Raw genomic sequence first — 26273 nt, forward strand, 5'->3', positions numbered from 1 at the left:
TGCATAGAAACAAAACTATTTCTAAAATAGTTAAAAACATTTATAACATAAATATTAAATCAAAACAAACTTTAATGCTGGATGTGATTAATCATCATAATTTTTGCCCAGCACTAAAAATATTATGTTTGAAATGTGTTGGAAATATCTGCTTTCCAGTAAACATCACATGGGAAATGTTTAAAAAAAGAATTGGCAAATAGTTTTCAAAACTGTGTGAGTTTGTGTGTGTAGATAAATTAGCCATATTCAATTGTCACATTTGATAAATATTTGTATTTTTATTTCAGATTTAAAATTGTAGTTATTTTAGTTAGCTATCAAGTTGTTATTGTGTATGAAATTATTTGTTGTTGTTGTTTGTTGCCATGTTTGTTGTGAATATAGATACTATTTAGACTCTTATTGAAGAGTGATTATCAGCTCATAAAACTCTCTCTCTCTCTCTTTCTCTCTCTCTCTCTCTCTCTCAGGCTCGAGGAGAAACAGACTCTCAGTCTCTGTGGTTTGGTAAAGGAGGGTAAGACAAAGTTTAGCTCATCTCTAATATCAGCACAATTATCACAAATACATCAGCCAACATGTTCATCTGGTTCACTAACACTCACATTTCCAAGCGTGTGCAAGTTCTTTTAGTGCAAATTAATTCAACCCCGGTGTTACAGAGAAACATACAGGAGGTCATTTTTACCAGCAGTGATCAGATTAACCAAAGTCTACTAGATGAGTTGTGCTGAATTGTAATAGTGATTAGATATGTACAAGTGTTTACTCGTGATTTTTGGAACTAAGGTGTGCAGTATGAATGCTATTGTATTGTTGTGTTTATATGTATCTTATTTTATCTGTTTTTAGTATGGAAAGCTATGCTGTAACGTGTGGATTTCCCTTTAATAAAGTCAAACAAGCAAACAACAAACATTTATCACATCACAGTAGTTCATATTAATAATATAGCTGAGTTTTCACTCATAATAATGGGTTTGATTATTAGTGAATGTATGAAGTATATAATTTTTTGCAAATATCTAAACATTTTTGTTGATTTGAGACACATTTACTGAAGAAGAAAATTAATGTAAGATATTGTCTGTCTTCTTAAACGAATGCACTGTATTGCTATAATTCTATTAGTATTAGTATTAGATTAAATACTAATATTACTGCATAAGCGACGCAGTGGCACAGTAGGTAGTGCTGTCGCCTCACAGCAAGAAGGTCACTGGTTCGATCCTCGGCTCAGTTGGCATTTCTGTGTGGAGTTTGCATGTTCTCCCTGCCTTCGCGTTGGTTTCCTCCGGGTGCTCCGGTTTCCCCCACAGTCCAAACACATGCGGTACAGGTCAATTGGGTTGGCTAAATTGTCCGTATTGTATGGGTGTGTGTGTCAACGTGTGTGTGGATGTTTCCAAGAGATGGGTTGCAGCTGGAAGGGCATCCGCTGCGTAAAAATGTGCTGGATAAGTTGGCAGTTCATTCCGCTGTGGGACCCCGGATTAATAAAGGGACTAAGCCGACAAGAAAATGAATTAATGAATATTACTGCATGAAATATATACTTTGAATGCAATTTATTTGTGCAAATATCCTAACATTCCTAAATTTGAGATGCATTTGCTGGAGAAGAAAACTGATTTTAGTGTTTGTTTTCTAAAATAAAGGTTTAAAAATCAATTAAGTTGACAAATCTGCAAAGTAGTTCAGGAAATAATCTTGTTTTTATAATCTGACAGATATTTGTTCTCGTTTTAAGCATTTTTGATGCACTTATTTGATTTAATATCTTAACTTTCAAGTCAATTCAGTTAGGATACATTTATTTTAACATTACACTGCAAAAAAATGCTTTTCTTATTTAGGAGTTTAGTCTTGTTTCTAAAAAAAAAAGTAAAGAAAGAAACATTTTCTAGGCAGTTAAAAAAAAAAAAAAAAAAAAAATATATATATATATATATATATATATATATATATATATATATATATATATATATATATATATATACATACACACACAGTTGAAGTCAGAATTATTAGCCCCCCTGAATTATTCACCCTCCTGTTAAATTTTTTTCCCCAATTTCTTTTTAACGGAGTGAAGATTTCTTCCATGCATTTCTAATCATAATAGTTTTAATAACTCATCTCTAATAGCTGATTTATTTTATCTTTGCCATCATGACAGTAAATAATATTAGTCTAGATATTCTTCAAGACACTTCTATACAGCTTAAAGTGACATTTAAAGGCTTCACTAGGTTAATTAGGTTAACTAGGCAGGTTAGGATAATTAGGCAAGTTATTGTATAATGATGGTTTGTTCTGTAGATTATCTGAAAAAAAAATGAGCTTAAAGGGGCTAATAATATTGTCCCTAAAATGCTTTTTAAAAAATTAATAACTGCTTTCATTCTAGCCGAAATAAAACAAATAAGACTTTCTCCAGAAGAAAAAATATTATCAGATATACTGTGAAAATTTCCTTGCTCTGTTAAACATCATTTGGGAAATATTTAAAAAAAGAAAGAAAAATTCAAAGGGGGTGAATAATTCTGACTCCAACTGAATATTCAGAAATAATAAGTCAAAATTAAATAAAATAAAGTGACTTTTTTCCTTTAAATGAGCAAAATAAGCTACCAATGGGGTAAGCAAAATATATTTCAAAGTGAAAGCAAGATTATTCCGCTCACCCCACTGTCAGAGTATTTTGCTTGTTTTAGGAAAAAACTGTGCTTTACTAAATGCTTTTAGATTTAAGAATTTATAGATATTTGGACTAGAAACAAGACAAAACCTCTAAGTAAGAAATGCATTTTTTGCAGTGTACATAAATCACAAGACAAAAATACAAAGGAAGAATTTTACTTTTTAAGAATCTATAAATGTAAAAAAGCAACAATAGCTGTATAATATTATTATTCTGAAATGAAATATACAGTGATTGTGTTAGTAGTAATTCAGTTGTAGAGATGATGATTATAATGCTGATGAGGAACAAACACTGCTGATGAAGTCTTTCTGCACATTACTTTACATGCGACATTATGTTGATGTTTTTATTGAAGCATGGGCGGAGCCCTGTACAGCATCGACAGCATGCCGGATCTGAGGAAGAGGAAAACCATTCCACTGGTCCGAGATCTGGTGAGAACACACCAAAAACACTCAAACTTTGACTTTGACAAACTTTATTGTCATTTAAAATGTACACTACCTGACAAAAGTCATGTCGCCTATCCAAGTTTTAGGAACAGTAAATAATAACTGGACTTCTAGTTGATTATTTGGTATCAGAAGTGTCTTATATGAAAGGTAAAGGCCTCTAGATTACAATTATTTGAGCACAATAAAATATGATCATGTCTTGATTATTAATGATTTCATTAAGACAATAAGATCTGACTCTGCTTAGACTAAAGTCTCATCACTGAACAGAAATAATGTCCAGTATAGAATATAAAGTCCTGCTGCAGTGGAGACAGAATGAATATTGTGTCTGACTCCATCATGAGCTTGGAGGACTGCATCCATACATCTCTGACATGACTCAAATCACTGATTAATAAAGTCATCTGGAATGAAGAAGAAAGCGTTCAGCAGGACTCCCAGAGTTCATCAAGAGTCTTTGTGTTCATCTTCAACACCTCCTCCTTCCTCTTACCCCAGACATGCTCAATAATGTTTATGTCTGGTGACTGGGCTGGCCAATCCTGGAGCAGCTTGACCTTCTTTGCTTTCAGGAGCTTTGATGTGGAGGCTGAAGTATGAGCAGGAGCGCTATCCTGCTGGAGAATTGTCCCTCTCCTGTGGTTTGTAATGTAATGGGCAGCACAAATGTCTTGACACCTCAGGCTGTTGATGTTGATCATCCACTCTGCAGATCTCTCCATACTGAATGTGACCCCAAACCATGATTTCTCATTCACCAAACTTGACTGATTTCTGTGAGAATCATGGCTCTATGAGGGTTCCAGTAGGTCTTCTGCAGTGTGATGATTGGGATGCAGATCAACAGATGATTCAACAGAGGAATCCACCTTCTGACACTTTTCCACATCATCAACTAGAAGTAAAGTTATTATTCGCTGCTCTTACAACTGCGATCCACAAGAAGACTTTTGTCTGGTGGTGTACTTGTCTCGTAGTGTACTTAAATTTTGTCTGGTAGTGTACTTAAACTCAAAGTCAGCTTTATTGTAATTTCTGCCTCATGTACAGACATACAGAGAATTAAAATGGCATTTCAGTGCTCCACATTAGAGCTCTACATTAGTGTTTTTCATTGTTGTTGTTGTTGTTGTTGTTGTTGCCGTTGTTGTTGTTAAGATCATGTATATGTGACTAACAGAGTTTTTATCCTGTTTTCTTCACTTCTGCTCTCTGGATTCAGGCTATGGTAAGGCTTTGTTTCTTAATATAGTGTATTTTGTTTTAATATATATTTATTTATTGAGTTTTTGCATTTACAATTTAAAGCAGTACATTATACCTCCTCTACCACATCCACAATATTGCAGCACATTCATTTGGATGATAAATTATTGATTTAGAGGTGAGGCAGTGGCGCAGTAGGTAGTGCTGTTGCCCACCTACTGTTGCAAGAAGGTCGCTGGGTCGCTGGTTCGATCCCCGGCTCAGCTCAGTTTCTGTGTGGAGTTTGCATGTTCTCCCTGCGTTCGCGTGGGTTTCCTCCGGGTGCTCCGGTTTCCCCCACAGTCCAAAGACATGCGGTACAGGTGAACTGGGTAGGCCAAATTGTCCGTAGTGAGTGTGTGGGTGTTTCCCAGAGATGGGTTGTGGCTGGAAGGGCATCCGCTGCGTAAAAACTCACCGGATAAGTTGGCGGTTCATTCCGCTTAGGCGACCCCGGATTAATAAAAGGGACTAAGCAGACAACAAAATGAATGAATCATTGATTGATCCTCATTTAATTGTGTTAAGTCTTATGAAATTCTTATTTTATAATGTGCTGCTGTAAAACTGATCATTTCTGCAGGAAAAAAGGAATTCAAGCTGTAAATGCTGAGGAAATCAGGGCTGCAATCTCGATAATTTCTTTGCATATTTAACGATAACCATATACAGTTGGAGTCAGATTTATTCGCCCCCTGTTTATTTTTTTCTCCAATTTCTGTTTAACGGAGAGCAGATTTATTCAACACATTTCTAAACATAATAGTGGTAATAACTCATCTCTAATAACTGATTTATTTTATCTTTGTCATCATGACAGTAAATAATATTAGACTAGATATTCTTCAAGACTCTTATATACAGCTTAAATCGACATTTAAATGCTTAACTAGGTTAATTAGGTTAACTAGGCAGGTTAGGGTAATTAGTAGGCCCACACGGAATCTGCGCGCACAGAATTCCGCAGATTTCTGCAGATTTTTAGCCCATCATTAATTCTGTTTATTTACTTGAGTAAATGTGTAAATCTGAATTTGTTCAGTTTTTATTCAGTAATTTATAACTTTTTATTTCATATATTAAGGTTTTAGTTATGATACTCCGCTGGATACTGTCAAAATAATTCCGCAGAAATCCGCAGATTTTTACCAAAATTCTCAGCAGAAATAGCAAAAAACATCCGCAGATTCCGTCTGGCCCTGGTAATTAGGCAAGTTATTGTATAATGATGGTTTGTTCTGTAGACTATCGAAAAAAAAATAGCTTAATAGGGCTAATAATTTTGTCCTTAAAATGGATTTCAAAAAATTGAAAGCTGCCTTTATTCTAGCCGAAATAAAATAAATCAGACTTTCTCCAGAAGAAAAAATATTATCAGACATACTGTGAACATTTCCTTGCTCTGTTAAACATCATTTGGGAAATATTTAAAAAAGAAAAACAAAATTAAAGGGGGGCGAATAATTCTGACTTTAACTGTATATTTCAATAGAAGTTATACCAACTGAGTATCCCAACTGTGACTATTAGACGCTTCATTAAATAACATTTTAAATTAATGCTTATGAACAAAAACAGATCACACCTTACTCAGACTGTTTTCAGATTCTGATTTTCTATGATACACAATATAAAATATGATATTCTGAAAAACTGTCGTTGGCAGATGTAAAGTGGAGGTAAGTCTATTTTAGAGGCCTAACATCTTTACTCCAGAAACAAAGGGTAACAATCTAACTATGATCATGCCATGCTGAACAGGTAACCGTACATTTCGGTTGAGAGTCTCCAGAAAATTCTGGTTATCGACATAAATTTTATCGCAATTGGATATGATATGGTTTATCGGCCCAGCCCTAGAGTGAATAATGACAAAATTCTTATTTATAAGTGAACTATGCCTTTATGAAGTAGGAGAGTTCAGCAGAGATTGTTCTTAGTGGTGTTTTGAGGTGTAATCAGGGCCGGCGCATCCAAAGAGGCGACCTAGGCGGCCGCCTAGGGCAGCAGAATACAGAGGGCGGCGACCCCGACACAACCCTCACCTCTCCTGCCCTCAGTTATATCCGTGTCTAGGGCGGCGTCCGCGACACTACCCCCCCACCACGCTTTCACTTTAGGATTGATGGTCTTTGCCTAGAGCGACAGTTCAGCTTGCTCCGGCCCTGGGTGTAATGTGTGTGTGTGTGTGTGTGTGTTCTTTTTCTCCTGTGTGTGTTTCAGTCTCTGGTCCAGAACTCTCGAAAGGCCGGCATCACATCTGCTATGGCCTCCAGTACACTCAACAATGAGGAGCTGGTCAGTGACACCACTCTGTTTATCAACCTTTAACATTTCATACATTTAAACAGGTCAATAAAAGCAACCTGAAACTAAAAATATGTATAAAAGATACAATACCTGTCTGAAATGAATGAATAAATACATAAATAAATATCTAAATATTTTCAATATTATGTACACTGTAAACAATATCCATAAATCAGCAGTTTTATCTTTTATGTTTCTTTCTTCCAACAACTTTAAACCTTGAAACTGTGTCTGTGTGTGCACATGTGTCTCTGTGTGTTTGTGTGTGTGTGTGTGTTTGTGCCACTGTAGAAGAGTCATGTGTACAAGAAGACGCTGCAGGCCCTGATTTACCCGATCTCCTGCACCACACCGCACAACTTCGAGGTCTGGACGGCCACAACGCCCACCTACTGCTACGAGTGTGAGGGTCTGCTGTGGGGCATCGCGCGCCAGGGCATGCGCTGCTCTGAGTGTGGTGTCAAGTGCCACGATAAATGCCAAGACCTGCTGAACGCAGACTGCCTGCAGAGTGAGTCTGTCCTTCAGCAGCCAACCATGCAGATGATTCATTCAAATGGCTGACTCATTTAGAAACAGCAACTGACTCTCTTTGCGAATTAATCATTCATTCAAATGATTTGTTCAAAACAACTGACTTGTCCAGAAACAGCAACTGACTCTCTTTATGAATGAATCATTCACTCAAATGACTCGTTCAAAGCAGCTGACTCATTCAGAAACAGCAACTAGCTCTCTTTATGAATGAATCATTCACTCAAACGGCTGACTCATTCAGAAACAGCAACTGACTCTCTTTTTTAATGAATCATTCACTCAAACAGCTGACTCATTCAGAAATAGCTACTGACTTTCTTTATGAATGAATCATTCACTCAAATGACTCGTTTGAAATAGCTGACTCATACAGAAACAGCATCTGATTCTCTTTATGAATGAATCATTCACTCAAATGACTCGTTCAAAATATTTCACTCATTCAGAAACAGCATTTGAGTCTTTCTATGAATGAATCATTCACTCAAACGACTCTTTCGAAACGGCTGACGCATTCAGAAACAGCAACTGACCCTCTTTATGAATGAATCATTCACTCAAATGACTCGTTCAAAGCAGCTGACTCATTCTGAAATATCAACTGGTTCTCTTTATGAATGAATCATTCACTCAAACGGCTGACGCATTCTGAAACAGCAAATGATTCTCTTTATGAATGAATCATTTAATCAAATGACTCGTTCAAAGCAGCTGACTCATTCAGAAACACCTATTGACTCTCTTTATGAATGAATCATTCACTCAAACAGCTGACTCATTCAGAAATAGCAACTGGTTCTCTTTTTTAATGAATCATTCACACAAACGGCTGACGCATTCTGAAACAGCAACTGATTCTCTTTATGAATGAATCATTCACTCAGATGACTCGTTGAAAGCAGCTGACTCATTCAGAAATAGCTACTGACTTTCTTTATGAATGAATCATTCACTCAGATGACTCGTTGAAAGCAGCTGACTCATTCAGAAATAGCTACTGACTTTCTTTTTGAATGAATCATTCACTCAAACAGCTGACTCATTCAGAAATAGCTACTGACTTTCTTTATGAATGAATCATTCACTCAGATGACTCGTTGAAAGCAGCTGACTCATTCAGAAATAGCTACTGACTTTCTTTTTGAATGAATCATTCACTCAAACAGCTGACTCATTCAGAAATAGCTACTGACTTTCTTTATGAATGAATCATTCACTCAAATGAATCGTTTGAAATAGCTGACTCATACAGAAACAGCATCTGATTCTCTTTATGAATGAATCATTCACTCAAATGACTCGTTCAAAATATTTCACTCATTCAGAAACAGCATTTGAGTCTTTCTATTAATGAATCATTCACTCAAACGACTCTTTCGAAACGGCTGACGCATTCAGAAACAGCAACTGACCCTCTTTATGAATGAATCATTCACTCAAATGACTCGTTCAAAGCAGCTGACTCATTCTGAAATATCAACTGGTTCTCTTTATGAATGAATCATTCACTCAAACGGCTGACGCATTCTGAAACAGCAAATGATTCTCTTTATGAATGAATCATTTAATCAAATGACTCGTTCAAAGCAGCTGACTCATTCAAAAACACCTATTGACTCTCTTTATGAATGAATCATTCACTCAAACAGCTGACTCATTCAGAAATAGCAACTGGTTCTCTTTTTTAATGAATCATTCACTCAAACGACTCGTTTGAAATAGCTGACTCATACAGAAACAGCATCTGACTCTCTTTATGAATGAATCATTCACTCAAATGACTCGTTCAAAATGGCTGACTCATTCAGGAACTGCAACTGATTCTCTTTATGAATGAATCATTCACTCAAATGACTCGTTTAAAGCAGCTGACTCATTCAAAAGCAGCAACTGACTCTCTAACTGACTAGTTCAAAAAATGTCTGCTTTGTTTAAAGTCATTTAGCAAGACGCTGTCTTAATAAATACATCATTGAAACATTGACTCAGTTGATTTGTTCGCACAGTGTCTGTGGATGTATTTCAGTGCGTCTGTGCTGTTTTTATGCTCAGGAGCGGCTGAGAAGAGCTCCAAACACGGAGCCGAGGACCGAACGCAGAACATCATCATGGTTCTGAAGGACCGCATGAAGATCCGCGAGCGCAACAAACCCGAGATATTCGAGCTGATCCAGGAGGTGTTTGACGAACCCAAAGCCAGCCACGGCACACAGATGAAGCAGATCAAGCAGAGCGTCCTGGACGGCACATCTAAGTGGTCTGCTAAAATCAGCATCACAGGTGAAGAGAACAAATGTGGGACAGAGTGACTATTGAGGACACACAGATTGCCATATCCATGCTGAAATGATATATTGTGCAGTAAATTAATAAATCCAAAAACTGTAAAACTTTTATTCACTTAAAATCACTAATTAACTACTAATAACTTTCTAATTTAATTTATTTAAACATGATTTAATTCCTGTGATTTCTATACCTGTGAGTTCATTACTCCAGTCACTCAGTTCTTCAGAAATGAACAGTCTGATATGCCGTTAAAGAAATGTTGCTTTATCATTATGTGTGTGTCTGTCTGTCAGTGTGCTGTGCTCAGGGTCTGCAGGCCAAGGATAAGACGGGCTCCAGTGATCCGTACGTCACTGTACAGGTGGGTAAAACCAAGAAGAGGACCAAGACCATCTACGGAAACCTCAACCCCATCTGGGACGAGAGCTTTCACTTGTGAGTGCATGAAAAACGGCTTCAGTTGTGGGAAATCTTTTGTGTTTTGTACTAAAAAATAAAATAAATAATTATTATTGAGGACTCGTCACCAGGGCCAGACGGAATCTGCGGACGTTTTCTGCTATTTCTGTGGAGAATTTTGGTAAAAATCTGCGGATTTCTGCGGAATTATTTTGGGAGTATCCAATGGAGTATCATAACTAAAACCTTAATATATTAAATAAAAAGTAATAAATTACTGAATAAAAACTGAATAAATTCAGATTTACACATTTACTCAAGTAAATAAACAGAATTAATAATGGGCTAAAAATCTGCGTAATTCTGCGGAAAATCTGCGAAAAATCTGCAGAATTCTGTGCGCGCAGATTCCGTGTGGGCCTTTTAACACTAATACACAGTTTTACATGATTTGAATTGAATTTTTTTCTTTATTTTAATTTTAGGCAGAATTTCTGCACTTTTTAAAATTCTTTTGTCATTTTTATTAGTGTATTTGTCTGTTTTATTGCTCAATATGCTCATTTGATTTTAGTTTTTAGTTCTAACATTTTTTACTTTTGAAAATTTTACTTTGAGTAAATTCTTTAATTTAATTGGATTGTTTTGTATTGTATTTGGCTGCTTTCACACCTGTGAAGGGATTCAGTTGTTCTGAAACAGAGATTACAATTGTTACAGTGTTGCTCTTTGCTCTTGGAGCAGTTCGCTTTCACACGGCAAAGTTTCTAATCGGACTAAAAGTCACATGTCAGTAAACTCTTCTCACATTGGCCAGAGTTTTACGGTTTATTTTGCAGAGTCCCGCTCAGCTGTCAGGAGAGGTGGTGGTTTGGTGGTGTTTGACAAGGTGCATGCAACGTGTCTGAAGAGTGAAGAGGGATGTGGTGGGGAGGGGTGAGAAGGGTGGGCGACGTACTTGAGGACCGGGAGGGAGACGCGCGATTTCCGGGAGATTATCACTCGTTTGCAGGCATCCGGGAGTCTCTGTCAAGTCAAGTCAAGAGTTTTATTTTTTTATGTTAATATTTTTATGTTAATAAAAAACATATGTTTTTATGTTTTTATGTTAATATTCCTTGCACGTGTAACACGTTTACAAAATTCACTTACCTCTAAGCTGCTACTTTGCACTTTGCACTTTTGCCATACTGCACCTAATTGCACTACAATAAATACCTCAACTTGGTCATATTCTGGAACAATAGGATATATGGTAACTGTTCACAGTTTATTAGTGTCTATTATTTAATTTATCTTGTACTATATTAGTTAAATGTTTAGTTTATGTCTAGTGTGTGTCATATTTTTGTTTTTTTTAAATTGCACATTGGAGTATGGAAGAAACGCAATTTCAGTCTGCTGTGTGATGTACTGTTGCATGGTTTGATTGACAATAAAGTTGACTTGACTTGACTTGACTTTATTTGTCACACACATAATAATACAAAGTATGACCAGCAGTGAAATGTAGGTCAGGTCCGCTCCAGAGACACTGCGCAAGAATAGATAAACAAAAATTAAATAATAATGAAAAAAATATGTGCAAAAAATTATACAAAGTACTAAGAATAGCAGCAATATGAGGTAGCTTATAGATATGACTAATACAGTGATATATATGTAACGTCAAGTGATGTGTAACACCGGGTTAGAATTTAGAAGCCTGATGGCCTGGGGAAAGAAGCTCCTCCTAAGTCTCTCAGTTTTTGCCATCAAGCTACGGAAACGTTTACCAGATGCAAGCAAAGTGAATAGGTAATTATCAGGGTGATTTAAGTCCTTACAGATTTTACCAGCTCTATTTTTACAGCGTTTGAGATAGATACAGCGCCGTTCTCGCTCGAAAAGCCGCCGGGTCGGCCGACTCGGCTGCCCTCCTCTTCCTCCTCCTCCTCCTCCTTCCCTAAACCCGAGCGACGGTTCGCAAAAGCCGTCCAGAAAAAAAAAAAGCAAAAGCCCTCGTCTTCGATTTCGACCGCGTTTTCGGATCCCGCCGTGTTCTCGCCCTTATTTTTCGGATTCCGTTTTTTCGTCTTACCTGATTTCCGGAACCTGCTGTTCCCCGGACTCGATCCTGGCCATCGTCCACCGCGGCCGGCTCCTCCTCCTCCTTCTCCTCCGGGGCCTCCGCTCCGCCGACGCAACGCTGTGAGCTAAACGGACAAACTGATTGCATCGGGAAAGCCCTCCACTCGGAGGTGAGCCGTCGGCCGGCGAGCGCGAAGAGGAGGGGCGGAGTGGCGCCACACCGCCCCGCAGCGTTCGCTCGAAAAAAAACTAAACGGGGCCTTTACGTACCTCCGGCCATGTAAATCGCGGTATCCAGAAACGTCCGCGGGGCTACGTTTCCAGAATGAGCTTGGGTTGCACATATGCCAAACGAACCGAGCTAACTGAGCAAACCAGACTGGTTCCCAAACAAAAGTGCAGGTGTGAACGCACCCTTTGTTTGTAATGAACCCTTGTGTGCTGTTCATGTTTTCATCCACTCAGGGGTGATTTTGAGTCTTAATATGGCCACAACTTCTCTGTGTTTCAGCAAATTAAATGATTTTTGCTGACAAATCTTATTTGACACATATTTTGGGAAAATGCTTTCAAATAAAAAAAATAAACAACAACTAAAACCGTGGGTATATTGTTGCTGTTTTTGCCCCATTGACTTCCATTATAATCACATTTTTTGATTGCAAAGCCATGCCAGCATATAATCATGCATTCTTGGTGGTTGCTGGTTTTCCTGTTGGGAAGAGGGACAATGTGTATTTTATACTGTTGATCATCAGCTGCAGTGGAAAAAATCGTATTCATTCATTCATTTTTTGACTTAGTCCTTTTATTAATCAGGGGTTGCCACAGCGGAATGAACCGCCAACTTATCTAGCATATGTTTTACGCAAGCGGATGCCCTTCCAGCCGCAACCCAGAACTGGGAAACACCCATACACTCTTTATTTTCTTTCTTTCTTTTTTTCATTCATTCATTTTTTGTTCAGCTTAGTCCCTTTATTAATCTGGGGTCGCCACAGTGGAATGAACCATCAACTTATTCAGCATATGTTTTACGCAGTGAATGCCCTTCCAGCTGCAACCCAGTACTGGAAAACACCCATACAAGCTTATTCACACACACACACACACACACACACACACACACACACACACACACACACAACACACACACACACACAAACACACACACACTTACACACAGAGAGAGAAGAACACACATACACTACGGCCAATTTAGTTCATCAGTTCCCCTATAGCGCATGTGTTTGGACTGTGGAGTAAACCTGGAACACACGGAGGAAATCCACGCCAACACGGGGAGAACATGCAAACTCCACACAGAAATTCCAACTGACCCAGGCGAGACTGGAACCAGTGACTTTCTTGCTAACCACTGAGCCACCATGCCACCTAAAAAAACCTTAGTCTCTAGCTTAAACTGATACAGTTATATGGAGTATACTGTGTTTGGTGTGTGTGAACATAGTAAACACAGTAAGTGTATTTCTGCACACACACTATAATCTGCTGTTATACTCCACTGAACTCCACATAAAAGCTAGACACATTTTTGCTAAAGGGTTAATGCTGACAGCTGATGATCAACAATAAAATCAACACATTGTCCCTCATCCTAACAGGGATAACCAACGATGAAGAATGAATGCTGTCATGACTTTGCAATCCATTAATGTGATTATAATGGACGTCAATGGGGCAAAAACAGCCCCCAACATAACCAAAGGGGCGTCAATCAGAACAGTGCACAAGGGGTTAATTGTATTTGGTTTATTCATGTTTTTACCTTAAGCTAGCATTAATAGCGTGTCTCTGCTGTGCAGCGAGTGTCATAACTCCTCGGACCGGATAAAAGTGCGCGTCTGGGATGAAGACGACGACATCAAATCTCGTGTGAAGCAGCGGTTCAAGCGCGAGTCTGATGACTTTCTGGGTCAAACCATTATTGAAGTGAGAACGCTGAGTGGAGAAATGGACGTTTGGTACAACCTCGGTGCGTCTGTGACACCATTTAGCACATCGCTAGCACATTTTAGCAACATGCTTCTATTTGAATTAGGACAACAATGTTAGCACATGCTTTGCTATCATGTTTCAACATGAATATCATTGTCCTTCAAATTTTATAACAAGTTTTATTTTGTTGATTACATGTTTCTGGCATGACAATAATTTGCTAGCATGTTTTACTTCTTATTAGCATGATTTAACATTGTTGTTAACATTTTTAGCACAAATTTAGCACAAATTGTAGACTGCTTTTGATTTAGCACACTGCTAGCATGTTATTAGCATGATGTAATACTTAAGTGATGTTATAACATGTTGATAATGTATTTCAAACACGATTTAGCATGTTGTTAACATGTTTCTAACATGATGAAATACTTTGCTTGTTTTAGTTGTTGTTAGCATGATTTAGCATTGTTGTTGTTAACATTTTATAACACGATTTAGCATATTGCTAACATGTTTTAAACATAATGTAACACTTTGCTAGTATGTTTTTACATGTTGTTAGCATGATTTAACATTGTTGTTAACATTTCTGTAGCTTGATTTACCACATTGATACCATGTTTTTTTGTTGCTAGTGATTTAACACACTGCTAACACTAGTCGACACTTTGACAATGTTTTAACATGTTGATAACATTTTAGCATGATGAAATACTTTTTCTAGCATGATTAAATACTTTGTTTGTTTTACTTATTATTAGCAAGATTTAGCATTGTTGTTAACATTTTTGTAGCTTAATTTAGAACAATCCTAACATGTTTTAGCATATTGCTTGTGATTTAGCACACAGCTAGCATGTTAATATAATGATTTACACTTTACAACATCTTAGCATGTTAAGCATGTTTCTAATAATTCAGTGTATTGTTAACATGTTTCTAGCATGATTAAATACTTTGCTTGTTTTACTTGTTGTTAGCATGATTTAGCATTTTGTTAGCATTTTGTTAACATTTTTATAGCTTAATTAAGGACAATCCTAACATGTTTTAGCAGATTGCTTGTGATTTAGCACACTACTATCATATTTATAGCATGACTAGATACTTTGTTGATCTTTTAGCATGTTGATAACATATTTCTAACATGATTTAGCATATTGCTAACACGTTTCGAACATAATGTAAAACATTGCTAGTACAATTTTACATGTTTTTAACATTATTTAGCTTTGTTGTTAACATTTTTAGCTTGATTTAACACATTGATTACATGTTTTAGCATGTTGCAGGTGATTTTGCACGCTACTAACATGTTAATAGCATAATTTAACACTGACAACTTCTTAGCAAGTTTTAGCATGTTTCTAACATTATTTAGCATGTTGTTAACATGTTTCTAGCATGATGAAATACTTTGCTAGCATGATGAAATACTTTGCTTGTTTTACTTGTTGTTAGCATGATTTAGCATTGTTGTTGTTAACATTTTTTAACATGATTTAGCATATTGCTAACATGTTTCAAACATAATGTAACACTTTGCTAGTATGTTTTTACATGTTGTTAGCATGATTTAACATTGTTGTTAACATTTCTGTAGCTTGATTTACCACATTAATACCATATTTTTTGTTGCTACTGATTTAACACTGCTAACACTAGTTAACACTTTGACAATGTTTTAACATGTTGAAAATGTTTAAGCATGATGAAATACTTTGCTAGCATGATTAAATACTTTGTTTTACTTGTTAATATCAAGATTTAGCATTGTTGTTAACATTTTTGTAGCTTAATTTAGAACAATCCTAACATGTTTTAGCATATTGCTTGTGATTTAGCACACAGCTAGCATGTTAATATAATGATTTACACTTGACAACATCTTAGCATGTTAAGCATGTTTCTAACATAATTCAGTGTATTGTTAACATGTTTCTAGCATGATGAAATACTTTGCTTGTTTTACTTGTTGTTAGCATGATTTAGCATTTTGTTAACATTTTTATAGCTTAATTAAGGACAATCCTAACATGTTTTAGCAGATTGCTTGTGATTTAGCACACTACTATCATATTTATAGGATGACTAGATACTTTGTTGATCTTTCAGCATGTTGATAACATATTTCTAACATGATTTAGCATATTGCTAACACGTTTCGAGCATAATGTAAAACATTGCTAGTACAATTTTACATGTTTTTAACATTATTTAGCTTTGTTCTTAACATTTTTTAGCTTGATTTAACACATTGATTACATGTTTTAGCATGTTGCAGGTGATTTTGCACACTACTAACATGTTAATAGCATAATTTAACACTGACAACTTCTTAGCAAGTTTTAGCATGTTTCTAACATTATTTAGCATGTTGTTAACATGTTTCTAGCATGATGAAATACTTTGCTAGCATGATGAAATACTTTGCTTGTTTTACTTGTTGTTAGCATGATTTAGCATTGTTGTTGTTAACATTTTTAACATGATTTAGCATATTGCTAACATGTTTCAAACATAATGTAACACTTTGCTAGTATGTTTTTACATGTTGTTAGCATGATTTAACATTGTTGTTAACATTTCTGTAGCTTGATTTACCGCATTGATACCATATTTTTTGTTGCTACTGATTTAACACACTACTAACACTAGTTAACACTTTGACAATGTTTTAACATGTTGAAAATGTTTAAGCATGATGAAATACTTTGCTAGCATGATTAAATACTTTGCTTGTTTTACTTGTTGTTAGCATGATTTAGCATTTTGTTAACATTTTTGTAGCTTAATTTAGTACACTCCTAAAATGTTTTAGTAGATTGCTTGTGATTTAGCACACTACTATCATATTTGTAGCATGGCTAAATACTTTGTTGATGTTTTAGCGTGTTGATAACATATTTCTAACATAATTTAGTATATTGCTAACACGTTTCTAACATAATGTAAAACATTGCTAGTACGTTTTTACATGTTTTTAACATTATTTAGCTTTGTTGTTAACATTTTATAGCTTGATTTAACACATTGATAACATGTTTTAGCATGTTGCTGGTGATTTTGCGCACTACTTACATGTTAATAGCATGATTTAACACTGACAACGTCTTAGCATGTTTTAGCATGTTTCTAACTTTATTTAGCAGGTTGTTAACATGTTTCTAGCATGATGAAATACTTTGCTTGTTTTACTTGTTGTTAGCATGATTTAGCATTGTTTTTGTTAACATTTTTAAACATGACTTAGCATATTGCTAACACGTTTCTAACAATGTAAAACTTTGCTAGTATGTTGTTACATGTTGTTAGCATGATTTAACATTGTCTTCAACATTTATGTAGCTTCATTTAACACATAGATAACATGTTTTAGCTTGTTGCTAGTGATTTAGCACACTTCTAACACTGCTTAACACTTTGACAATGTTTAGCATGTTGTTAACATGTTTCTAGCATGATGAAATACTTTGTTTGTTTTACTTGTTGTTAGCATAGTTTAGCATTGATGTTAACATTGTTGTAGCTAATTTAACACAATCCTAACATGTTTTAGCAGATTGCTTGTGATTTAGGACATTACTAGCATGTTTATAGCATGATTTATACTTTGACAATGATTTAGCATGTTGCAACCATTGTGAACCGGATTTAGCATGTTGCTAATCTAGCATAATGTTATCTTTTGCTAGCATGGTTTTAATAAGTTAGTCTGCTTTTATGTCATCATTAAGCATTTTGTAGCTTGATTTACACATTGCTAGCATTTGCAGACGTCTCATTCATTTCCCTCATCTTACATGCTATTATTTCTCACTGTTTAACCAGACAAGCGCACGGATAAGTCTGCTGTGTCAGGAGCCATACGTATGCACATCAGTGTGGAGATCAAAGGAGAAGAAACTGTGGCTCCATATCACGTCCAGTACACCTGTCTGCATGAGGTACATGCTAAAAACGGCTTAATTTAGGCTACAACCCATTTAGATTGAAACACACTTTACACTTGAATATGCACTTGAATACATGCTGTTTTAGCATGTATTTGAGTGCTATACTGTGTATCTCTGCAGCACATCTTCCACTACACCACAGAGAAGCAGAACGGCGGTGTAGTGAAAATCCCTGATGCTAAAGGAGACGACGCCTGGAAGGTTTACTACGAGGAGACGGCGCAGGAGATCGTGGACGAGTTCGCCATGAGATACGGAGTCGAGTCCATCTATCAGGCCATGACGTGAGCTGACAGCACTCACATCCAAAGATGCGAATTAGAGTTGTGCGCAAAACTGTCATATTGCATAAAACATTTGAAATACAAAGATTGTATATGATTTTTTTTATTTTAGGAGGGGATTAAATATTTAAATGGAATGTGCACCTCAAAAAAAGTTTCTTACTTACATTTTTTGTGTTGTTTTCCAGTACAAATATCTAATGACAAGGGCCAGACAGAATCTGCAGACATTTTTATATATTATATCTTTCTGCACCATTTTTTATTTATTTATGCAGAATGATTTTAGAATATTAACTAAAAACTTATTTTAAAAATTATATATATATATATATATATCTGCAGAGTGGATGCGCGCGTACTGAAGAGCGGTGTTATCGCGCGCGTACTGAAGAGCGGTGTTATCGCGCACGTACTGAAGAGCGGTGTTGTCGCGCGTGTACTCAAGAGCGGTGTTGTGGCGCGTCTACTGAAGGGCGGGACCGAAGGGCGGGGGCACTTTTGATCATTTTGGAAGGGAAATTTCTATCAAAGACTAAAAAGGGCATGTGCACTGCACAGGTTGACCCCTATGTGTGCACGTGCCTGTATATAAGTTTTACTATATATAATATGTATATATATATTATATAAATAAATAGTATTATATATATATATATATATATATATATATATATATATATATATATAATACTATTTATTTATTTATTTATTCATTTTTATTAATTTATTTATTTTTTTAAGGTTTATTTTTTAAGGTATATATATATATATATATATTTTTTTTTTTAAATTAATTAATTTATTTTTTTAAGGTTTACAATGCAAAAAAATTGGTAAATAAAGCAAGTCCCTCTTTTAATATATCTACAAAAAAATATTACTATACAAACTTGTATTGTAAAAAAATGTATTGTAGTATTGCGAATAAATCATAAAAACATTTGCATATTAGTCAATAATGTTACTGAAACTAATATAAAAACCCAATAAATAAAATATGTACACACATTTACTACGTAAATCAATAGACTTAATGATAGGCCATACAATATGTGACAAAACTGTAAATTAAAATGATTTTAGGATTTAGGGATGCACCGTATTTTTGACCACCAAAAATTATCGCCTGAACATATATATATATATATATATTAGGGATGTAACGGTATTGTAAATACCATCATACCGTAATATAAATTTTTTCCGATATTACCGTAGTCGCATGACTCGGTAAAACTATAGGTCTTCTGAGAAAATTTGCTCAGGCGAATGAAGCGAACGGGAGGTACCGGAAACTACAATTCCCATCAGCCCAGGCTTGGCCATAATCCCTTGCGGTCTGTTGTCGCTACAGATCCAGTAATGCGGAAATGGAGTGTGCTGCTAGAAGCGGGGATGAAAAAGAGCTGGAAAACCCTAAAGCGGGTGTTGTCGCCGCGCGCGTACTGAATAGCGGTGTTGTCGCGCGAGTTCTTATCAGCTGTGTTGTCGCCCGAGTTCTTATCAGCTGTGTTGTCGTGCGAGTTATGATCAGCTGTGTTGTCGCGCGAGTTATGATCAGCGGTGTTGTCGTGCGAGTTCTGATCAGCTGTGTTGTCGCGCGCGTACTGTAAAGCGGGGACTGAGGGTATGTCGCGTCGCGGGGGCACTTTTGATCATTTTGGAAGGGAACTTTCTATCCAAGACTAAAAAGGGCATGTGCACTGCACAGGTTGAGCCCTGTGTGTGCACGTGCCTGCAAGTTGGGGAATAGGACTAATAATCAGTCATGGGGACTGCAGAAACACAGCACACTGTTCAGATTGATGCAGACATGAGATCTCTATCTCACTCATGGTTTGTCTTCTCAAGTGGGGGAAAGACAATGCACAACGTTACCCACTGCTGTCAACCTGGGCCAAGTCATATCTCTCTGTCCCAGAAACCTCAGTCCCAAATGAGAGGGGTTTTTCTGTTGCAGGGGACATTGTAAATGCCCAGAGATACCAGCTTTTACCAGATTATATTTATATGATAATTTTCCTTTAAACCCATCTCTATCTAAGTGAGTGAGTGATTAAATGTTGAATGTGATGAGTTTTCAACAATACTAAATTGAAACTTTATTTTTTTTACATGGTTTAATATTTTTTTGTTATTAAAATTGAAATTCCTGTTTCAAAGCTTACAGATAGATGACTAATTTGTATGTCATTGACACTTTTGGCACTTTTTTGGAGTATTTTCATAAGTTTTGTTTTTTCCTGTAAATGATTCAATAAATACCGTACCGTGACATTCATACCGAGGTATTACCGTACCGTGAAATTCTGATACCGTTACATCCCTAATATATATATATATATACCCAGTTGAAGTCAGAATTATCAGCACCCCTGTTTATTTTTTCCTCCAATTTCTGTTTAACAGAGAGCAGATTTCTTCAACACATTTTTAATCATGATGGTTTGTTCTGTAGACTATCAAAAAAATATTTAGCTAAAGGGGCTAATAATATTAACATTAAAATGGTTTTTAAAAAATTAAAAACTGCTTTTATTCTAGCCAAAATAAAACAAATAAGACTTTCTCCAGAAGAAAAAACATTATCAGACATACTGTGAAAACTTCCTCGCTCTGCTAAACATCATTTGGGAAATATTTAAAAAAGAAAAAAAATACAAAGGAGGGCTAATAATTCTGACTTCAACTGTATATACACACCTATATATAAGGTGTGAACTACAGGGAAGCTCGGCTCCCCTAATTAAGGCATGGGCGCCCCTGAAAACATGATTTGTGAAATTTTGGGGGCGTCTCAAAAAACACTGACTGTGTTATTTTGATATGCGGTTTCAGTGTTCAGTACATGTAATGTGATCATGGATTATTATGTGTAAAAGCGCAAAAATATAATTCATTCATGCATGACGGCGATTTACACCTCACTTAAAAAAAGATAACTACAAGCTATTCTTGTCATGAGCATCAAGGTGTGGGGGCGCTGCGGAGCAAAGTCCAGTGATGTTAAAGACTGACAGCCAGATGCTGCTTATTCATTTTCTGAAACAAATGATGTGGTGTTGTGTTTTGTTTTATTCGTGAAAAGAGTGAAAATTGAGATCCCATGACATTCTCTAGGCCTATGTAAAATAAAATAAAAACATATGCTCCCATTGGTGCCATCAGAGACTCTCAAGATCAAAGCAACACCCCCTTTATTTATATAAAAGAAGTTTAATATTAGTATGAATATTGTTATTTCTCAAACATGTGGGGCCTGTTTCAGTAAGGAGGTTCAAACAACTCGGAGTTTAACTGAGTTGATTTACCGAGAGATTAAAAACTCAGAGTTTTCAGTTTCAGAATAGCTGATCTGAGTTAGATCAATCAACTTTGAGTAGACCAACTCAGAGTTAAGCACACACACCGTGACTATAAAAAGGCATTATCAATAGAGCGCAGATATTAGGAGTGACTATGGCAACATCTTTAAAAAAAAGAGATCACAATTTCTTTCCCTAGCTGAACTTGATCTTCTCATGCAAAGTTATAGCAAATATGAGTGTATATATTTGAAAAGAAGCAACCATCAGTGAAACAGAGACAGTTAGCCTGGGAAAACAGCTGCTCAAGTTAATGCGTAATTTTTAATTTAACGTTTATACTTTTTTCTAAACTTTTATACACGTTTAGCAGTTTTAATAGATTTAACAGTGCACTTGTGTGTCTGCCTTTTTATTGATCAAGTGATAGAGGTTGATATAACATTTAGAAGGTAAGCAGTGCTACAAATAATTTTTAGACAGAATAATAATCCCATTAATCTAGTAACAGTGCATGTCGAAGGTTAAACAAATTATTTATGAAAAAAAGGACAAGCCTCGTACGTGACTTAGTTCTGTGTGTGACAAAAATGTAGGCAATAGCTGTGTTTCCATCAAAATATAGGCTATTACATAAATTTGTGCAAAACTGGGATAACGCCTAAAAGATGCGAATAAAGCAGCGTATTATCCAACGAGTCAAAGAGAACACAATCGTCACTTCCATTAAAAAAATTAAAAGAGTTGATTATCTTACGCCAAATATCAACAGTAAAAACAGAATTTACTGCGGTAGAATAAGCTGCGTCGATGATTTTTTATTTAATTAATGTACTTGCGCCTCAGAAGACAATTGACCCACAATGAACACGTGGGGGCGTTTAAAGCCAGACACGGAGACTCTTGACACGCTCCAGACGCTCGGAGGTAATTAATAATATACACTAAAACTGAAACAGTTAAGACTAAAACAACATTTAAGATGTTCTGCAGTGTGCTCAGCCTGCTGGTTTGTCCATTCACACACATTTTCATCATCATCTCTAACAAACCTTTTTTAATGCACATACTGTAATTTGTTATGTGCACTTTGTAGTTTATGCGCATCTTTTCTTATCAAATAGAAGTTTATCCTACTCAGTTATGCACATGTTATATTATGCGTATTTTAAGTTATGTGTATCATGACGTTTCCATGAATCGTTTTTATGCACATCTCCAAAATGAGCTCTAAAATAGGTGGGTGGAAACGTAAGGCTAAGGCGAGAAATACGCTTCATCTTTAAAAAAGGGGAGGAGAGCGACAGAAACTCAGAGTTTAGAGAATAAAACCTGCTCCGGACCAGGTTAGATTCACAGAGTAAGTTACCACGGTAACTAACTCTGAGTTAAAGTTACCTCTCTTTCAGAAACAGGCTTGACTTACCCTGCTTTCTCGAGTTTAACAAACCTGCCATTTTGAAACGGAAAACCCAGAGTTTCTCTCATTTCAGGGTTAAAATACTCTGAGTTTTCACTTAACCTCCTTTCTGAAACAGGCCCGTGATGTTCCAATAACATATTGTTATTGAAAACAATAATATTGTTTAGTTTGTTTGTTGGATTTCTATGTGCTTGGACTCAGTGTGGGCCTAGTAGTTAGAGATGCGCGGATGGGCTATTATTTCATCCGCAACCGCATCATAAAACTCATCATCCGTCCGCCATCCATCCGCACTAACTTTTTTGACCAATTTTTAAAACCGCACCCGCCCGCCATCTGCTGACTGAGCTCTTTATTTGAATGGCTTATTCCTTTTTATTATTAAATGAATGTTTCTTTATTGATTATTAGAAAATAGAGAATGACTTTAATGACATGCAGTTAATCCAAACGTGCAAGTCAAATCCAGCATTAATTGACGCTTTGAAGTGACTCTAAACAATACGAGGACGTGTCTTTTCACTTGATTCGATTCCTCGGTCCTTGAGTTTTTTTTTTTGCGTCCTTCCCTCGCATCCTATAGGGGTGGAAAGACGAGGAAAGAAAGCAAGGGAAGGAAACGAGGATACACAAATAAGAAATGGGAAGCACCCTATAAAGCTCTCAGAATATCAGCAGTGAACTCCGTCTCCAATCGGTGCACAGGGACAAAAATAAATAAATAAATAGCCTAAATGAAACGCACTGTACTGTACATTTTTTTTTATTATAGTAGCCTAATAGAAAACGCATTTTGACACATCATTTCAACATTCAGACGAGAGCGCCTGGCCTCTAATGCGCCCTGCTGCACTGAAGGAGCGCTCGCTCGCAGCACTTGTAGCTGGAATGCATAGAATTCTCTTGGCAAGGTGCTGTAGTCGTGGGAATGACTGCCTTGTTTCTCCCAAAAGGAAAGTAGATTTTCCTCTGCTGATCCGTCTATTCTTAATTTTGTAGAGGAAGACTTCTGTACTTCATCCAGAGTTAGTGTATCCGATTCCTCCTCTCATTCTGTGAAGTCAGTCCTAGGCTTTTTCGTTGGTGCGCCAGCTATGTGTACAAAAACAGTACAACCGCCCACCACCCGCCCGAATTTAATTAAAATATTATTTTTCGTCACGTCATCCGCCCGTTCCGCGGTTTATCCGCGGATTCCGCGGCTGTAACCGCCATCCGCGCATCTCTACTAGTAATAACCTATAATCAATGTTGGGTAAAGTTGCATTTTGAATTTATTTGTGTATGCTACTTTAAGATTAAGATAGGCTTTAGATTGTACTTTTTAATAGTAACTTTACCCAAAACCCAAAACTATTGTTAAGTGTAGTTTTCTGCAAGCTGAACTTTGTGAGATTTTGTACACAGTGTGGTCAGGAAAGTCATGTAAATGTCGGTAAGTGTGTGTTTTGTGTGTTTGTGTTCAGGCATTTCGCGTGTCTGTCCTCCAAGTACATGTGTCCTGGTGTTCCTGCGGTTATGAGCACACTGTTGGCCAACATTAATGCTTATTACGCTCACACAACACAGTCCTCCAACAACGTCTCTGCCTCGGACCGCTTCGCTGCCTCCAACTTCGGGGTGAGTTCAGCTTGCCGTCAGATCATCCACATGTTACATAAACCTCAGAATGTAAAACCTTTTTTTTTTTTTCCCTCTTTCAAATATTTCCCAAATGATGTTGAACAGATTCAGGAATTTCACAGTATTTCCATAAGTCTTGTTTGTTTTATGTCGGCTAGAATAAAAGCAACTAAACTATAAAACATTTTAAAATCAGTATTATTAGTCCTATTAAGCAATATTAGTTTTGGATCATCAACAAAACAAACCACTGTTATACAATGACTTGCCTAATTACCCTAATTTTAACCCAATTAATCTAGTTAAGCCTTTAAATTGCAGTAGTTAACGTTATTTGTAACAGTTTTTATTGCATTGATCAAATTAATGCACTCTTGGTTGAAAAATAAAATTAAAAAGCATATGTTTGTATTTTACATTTTGCACTTTTTTTCCCCACAGAAAGAGCGGTTTGTGAAACTGTTGGACCAACTGCACAACTCCCTGAGGATCGACCTCTCTATGTACAGGGTATATCCACATATTCTTCTTCTTCTACAAAAAAAAAATGTATACAGTGGTAGAGGGTAGTGTTGTCGCCTCACAGCAAGAAGGTCGCTGGTTCGAGCCTCGGCTGGATCGGTTGGCGTTTCTGTGTGGAGTTTGCATGTTCTCCCTGCGTTCGTGTGGGTTTTTCTCCGGGTGCTCCGGTTTCCCCCACAATCCAAACCAACCCAAGCTCATTCTGGAAACGTAGCCCCGCGGACATTTCTGGAGACCGCGATTTACGTGGCCGGAGGTACGTGAGGCAGTGTTTAGTTTTTTTCGAGTGAACGGTGTGGCGCCGCTCCGCCCCTCCTCTTCGCGCTCGCCGGCCAACGGCTCGCCTCCGAGTGGAGGGCTTTCGCGATGCAACCAGTTTGTCCGCTTAGCTCACAGCGTTGCGTCGGCGGAGCGGAGGCCCCGGAGGAGAAGGAGGAGGAGGAGGAGCCGGCCGTGGGGACGACGACCGGGATCGAGTCCGGGGAACAGCAGGTTCAGGAAATCAGGTAAGACGAAAAACGAAATCCAAAAAATAAGGGCGAGAACGCGGCGGGATCCGAAAACGCGGTCGAAATCGAAGACGAGGGCTTTTGCTTTCTTTTTTTTTTTTTCTGGACGGCTTTTGCGAACCGTCGCTCCGGTTTAGGGAAGGACGAGGAGGAGGAGGAAGAGGAGGCCTTGAGAACGGCGCGGGCGCGAATGGCGCGCGCTCCCGAGAGACGCGAAAAAGCACGCACAGCGGCCTCTCGCGGATCCGCGAAAACAAAAAACGCTCTAATACGTACCTCCCGGGATGTAAATCGCGGTTCGCAGAAACGTCCGCGGGGCTAAGTTTTCACAATGAGCCCAGGTTGATCCAAACACATGTGGTACAGGTTAATTGGCTAAATTGTAATGATGGGTCGTTCATGAACGATGCGTTCATTTTGAACGAATCTTCAATATGACTCGGGAATTACGAGTCCTCTCGGGGAGTGATTCATTCATCCGCGCGTGCGCACATTTGTGCAGGTGGTATCGTTCATTTCAAGTCTTCATCACATTTCGAGTCATTCATCGCAGAAAGGCAGAAGCCAATCAAACGTGTTTAGAGCCGGAAAAAGAATTGAACCGTTCATCTCTCGAGTCCTCAGGTTTGAGTCATTCTGTCACGTAAATAACGAACGACTCAATACTT

The 26273-nt window shown here is 37.1% G+C and overlaps 1 protein-coding gene across 2 annotated transcripts in view; it reads left to right on the forward strand.

Moving 5' to 3' along the window:
• Window positions 1-26273, forward strand: part of LOC100534673 (protein unc-13 homolog A) — a 185727-nt gene that overhangs the window by 80157 nt on the left and 79297 nt on the right. For both annotated transcript variants that reach the window (XM_087241636.1, XM_087241635.1), the window contains exons 12-22: window positions 474-520; window positions 3066-3144; window positions 6637-6711; window positions 7015-7234; window positions 9313-9540; window positions 9843-9984; window positions 13845-14014; window positions 17812-17927; window positions 18057-18220; window positions 24418-24571; window positions 25016-25084. In XM_087241636.1, coding sequence (XP_087097762.1) covers window positions 474-520; window positions 3066-3144; window positions 6637-6711; window positions 7015-7234; window positions 9313-9540; window positions 9843-9984; window positions 13845-14014; window positions 17812-17927; window positions 18057-18220; window positions 24418-24571; window positions 25016-25084 — 1464 coding nt within the window. The remainder of the gene's footprint in view (window positions 1-473; window positions 521-3065; window positions 3145-6636; window positions 6712-7014; window positions 7235-9312; window positions 9541-9842; window positions 9985-13844; window positions 14015-17811; window positions 17928-18056; window positions 18221-24417; window positions 24572-25015; window positions 25085-26273) is intronic.

Source organism: Danio rerio, chromosome 2 (genome assembly GCF_052040795.2).
Source record: "Danio rerio strain M-AB ecotype USA chromosome 2, GRCz13ab, whole genome shotgun sequence".
NCBI classification, from domain to species: domain Eukaryota; kingdom Metazoa; phylum Chordata; class Actinopteri; order Cypriniformes; family Danionidae; genus Danio; species Danio rerio.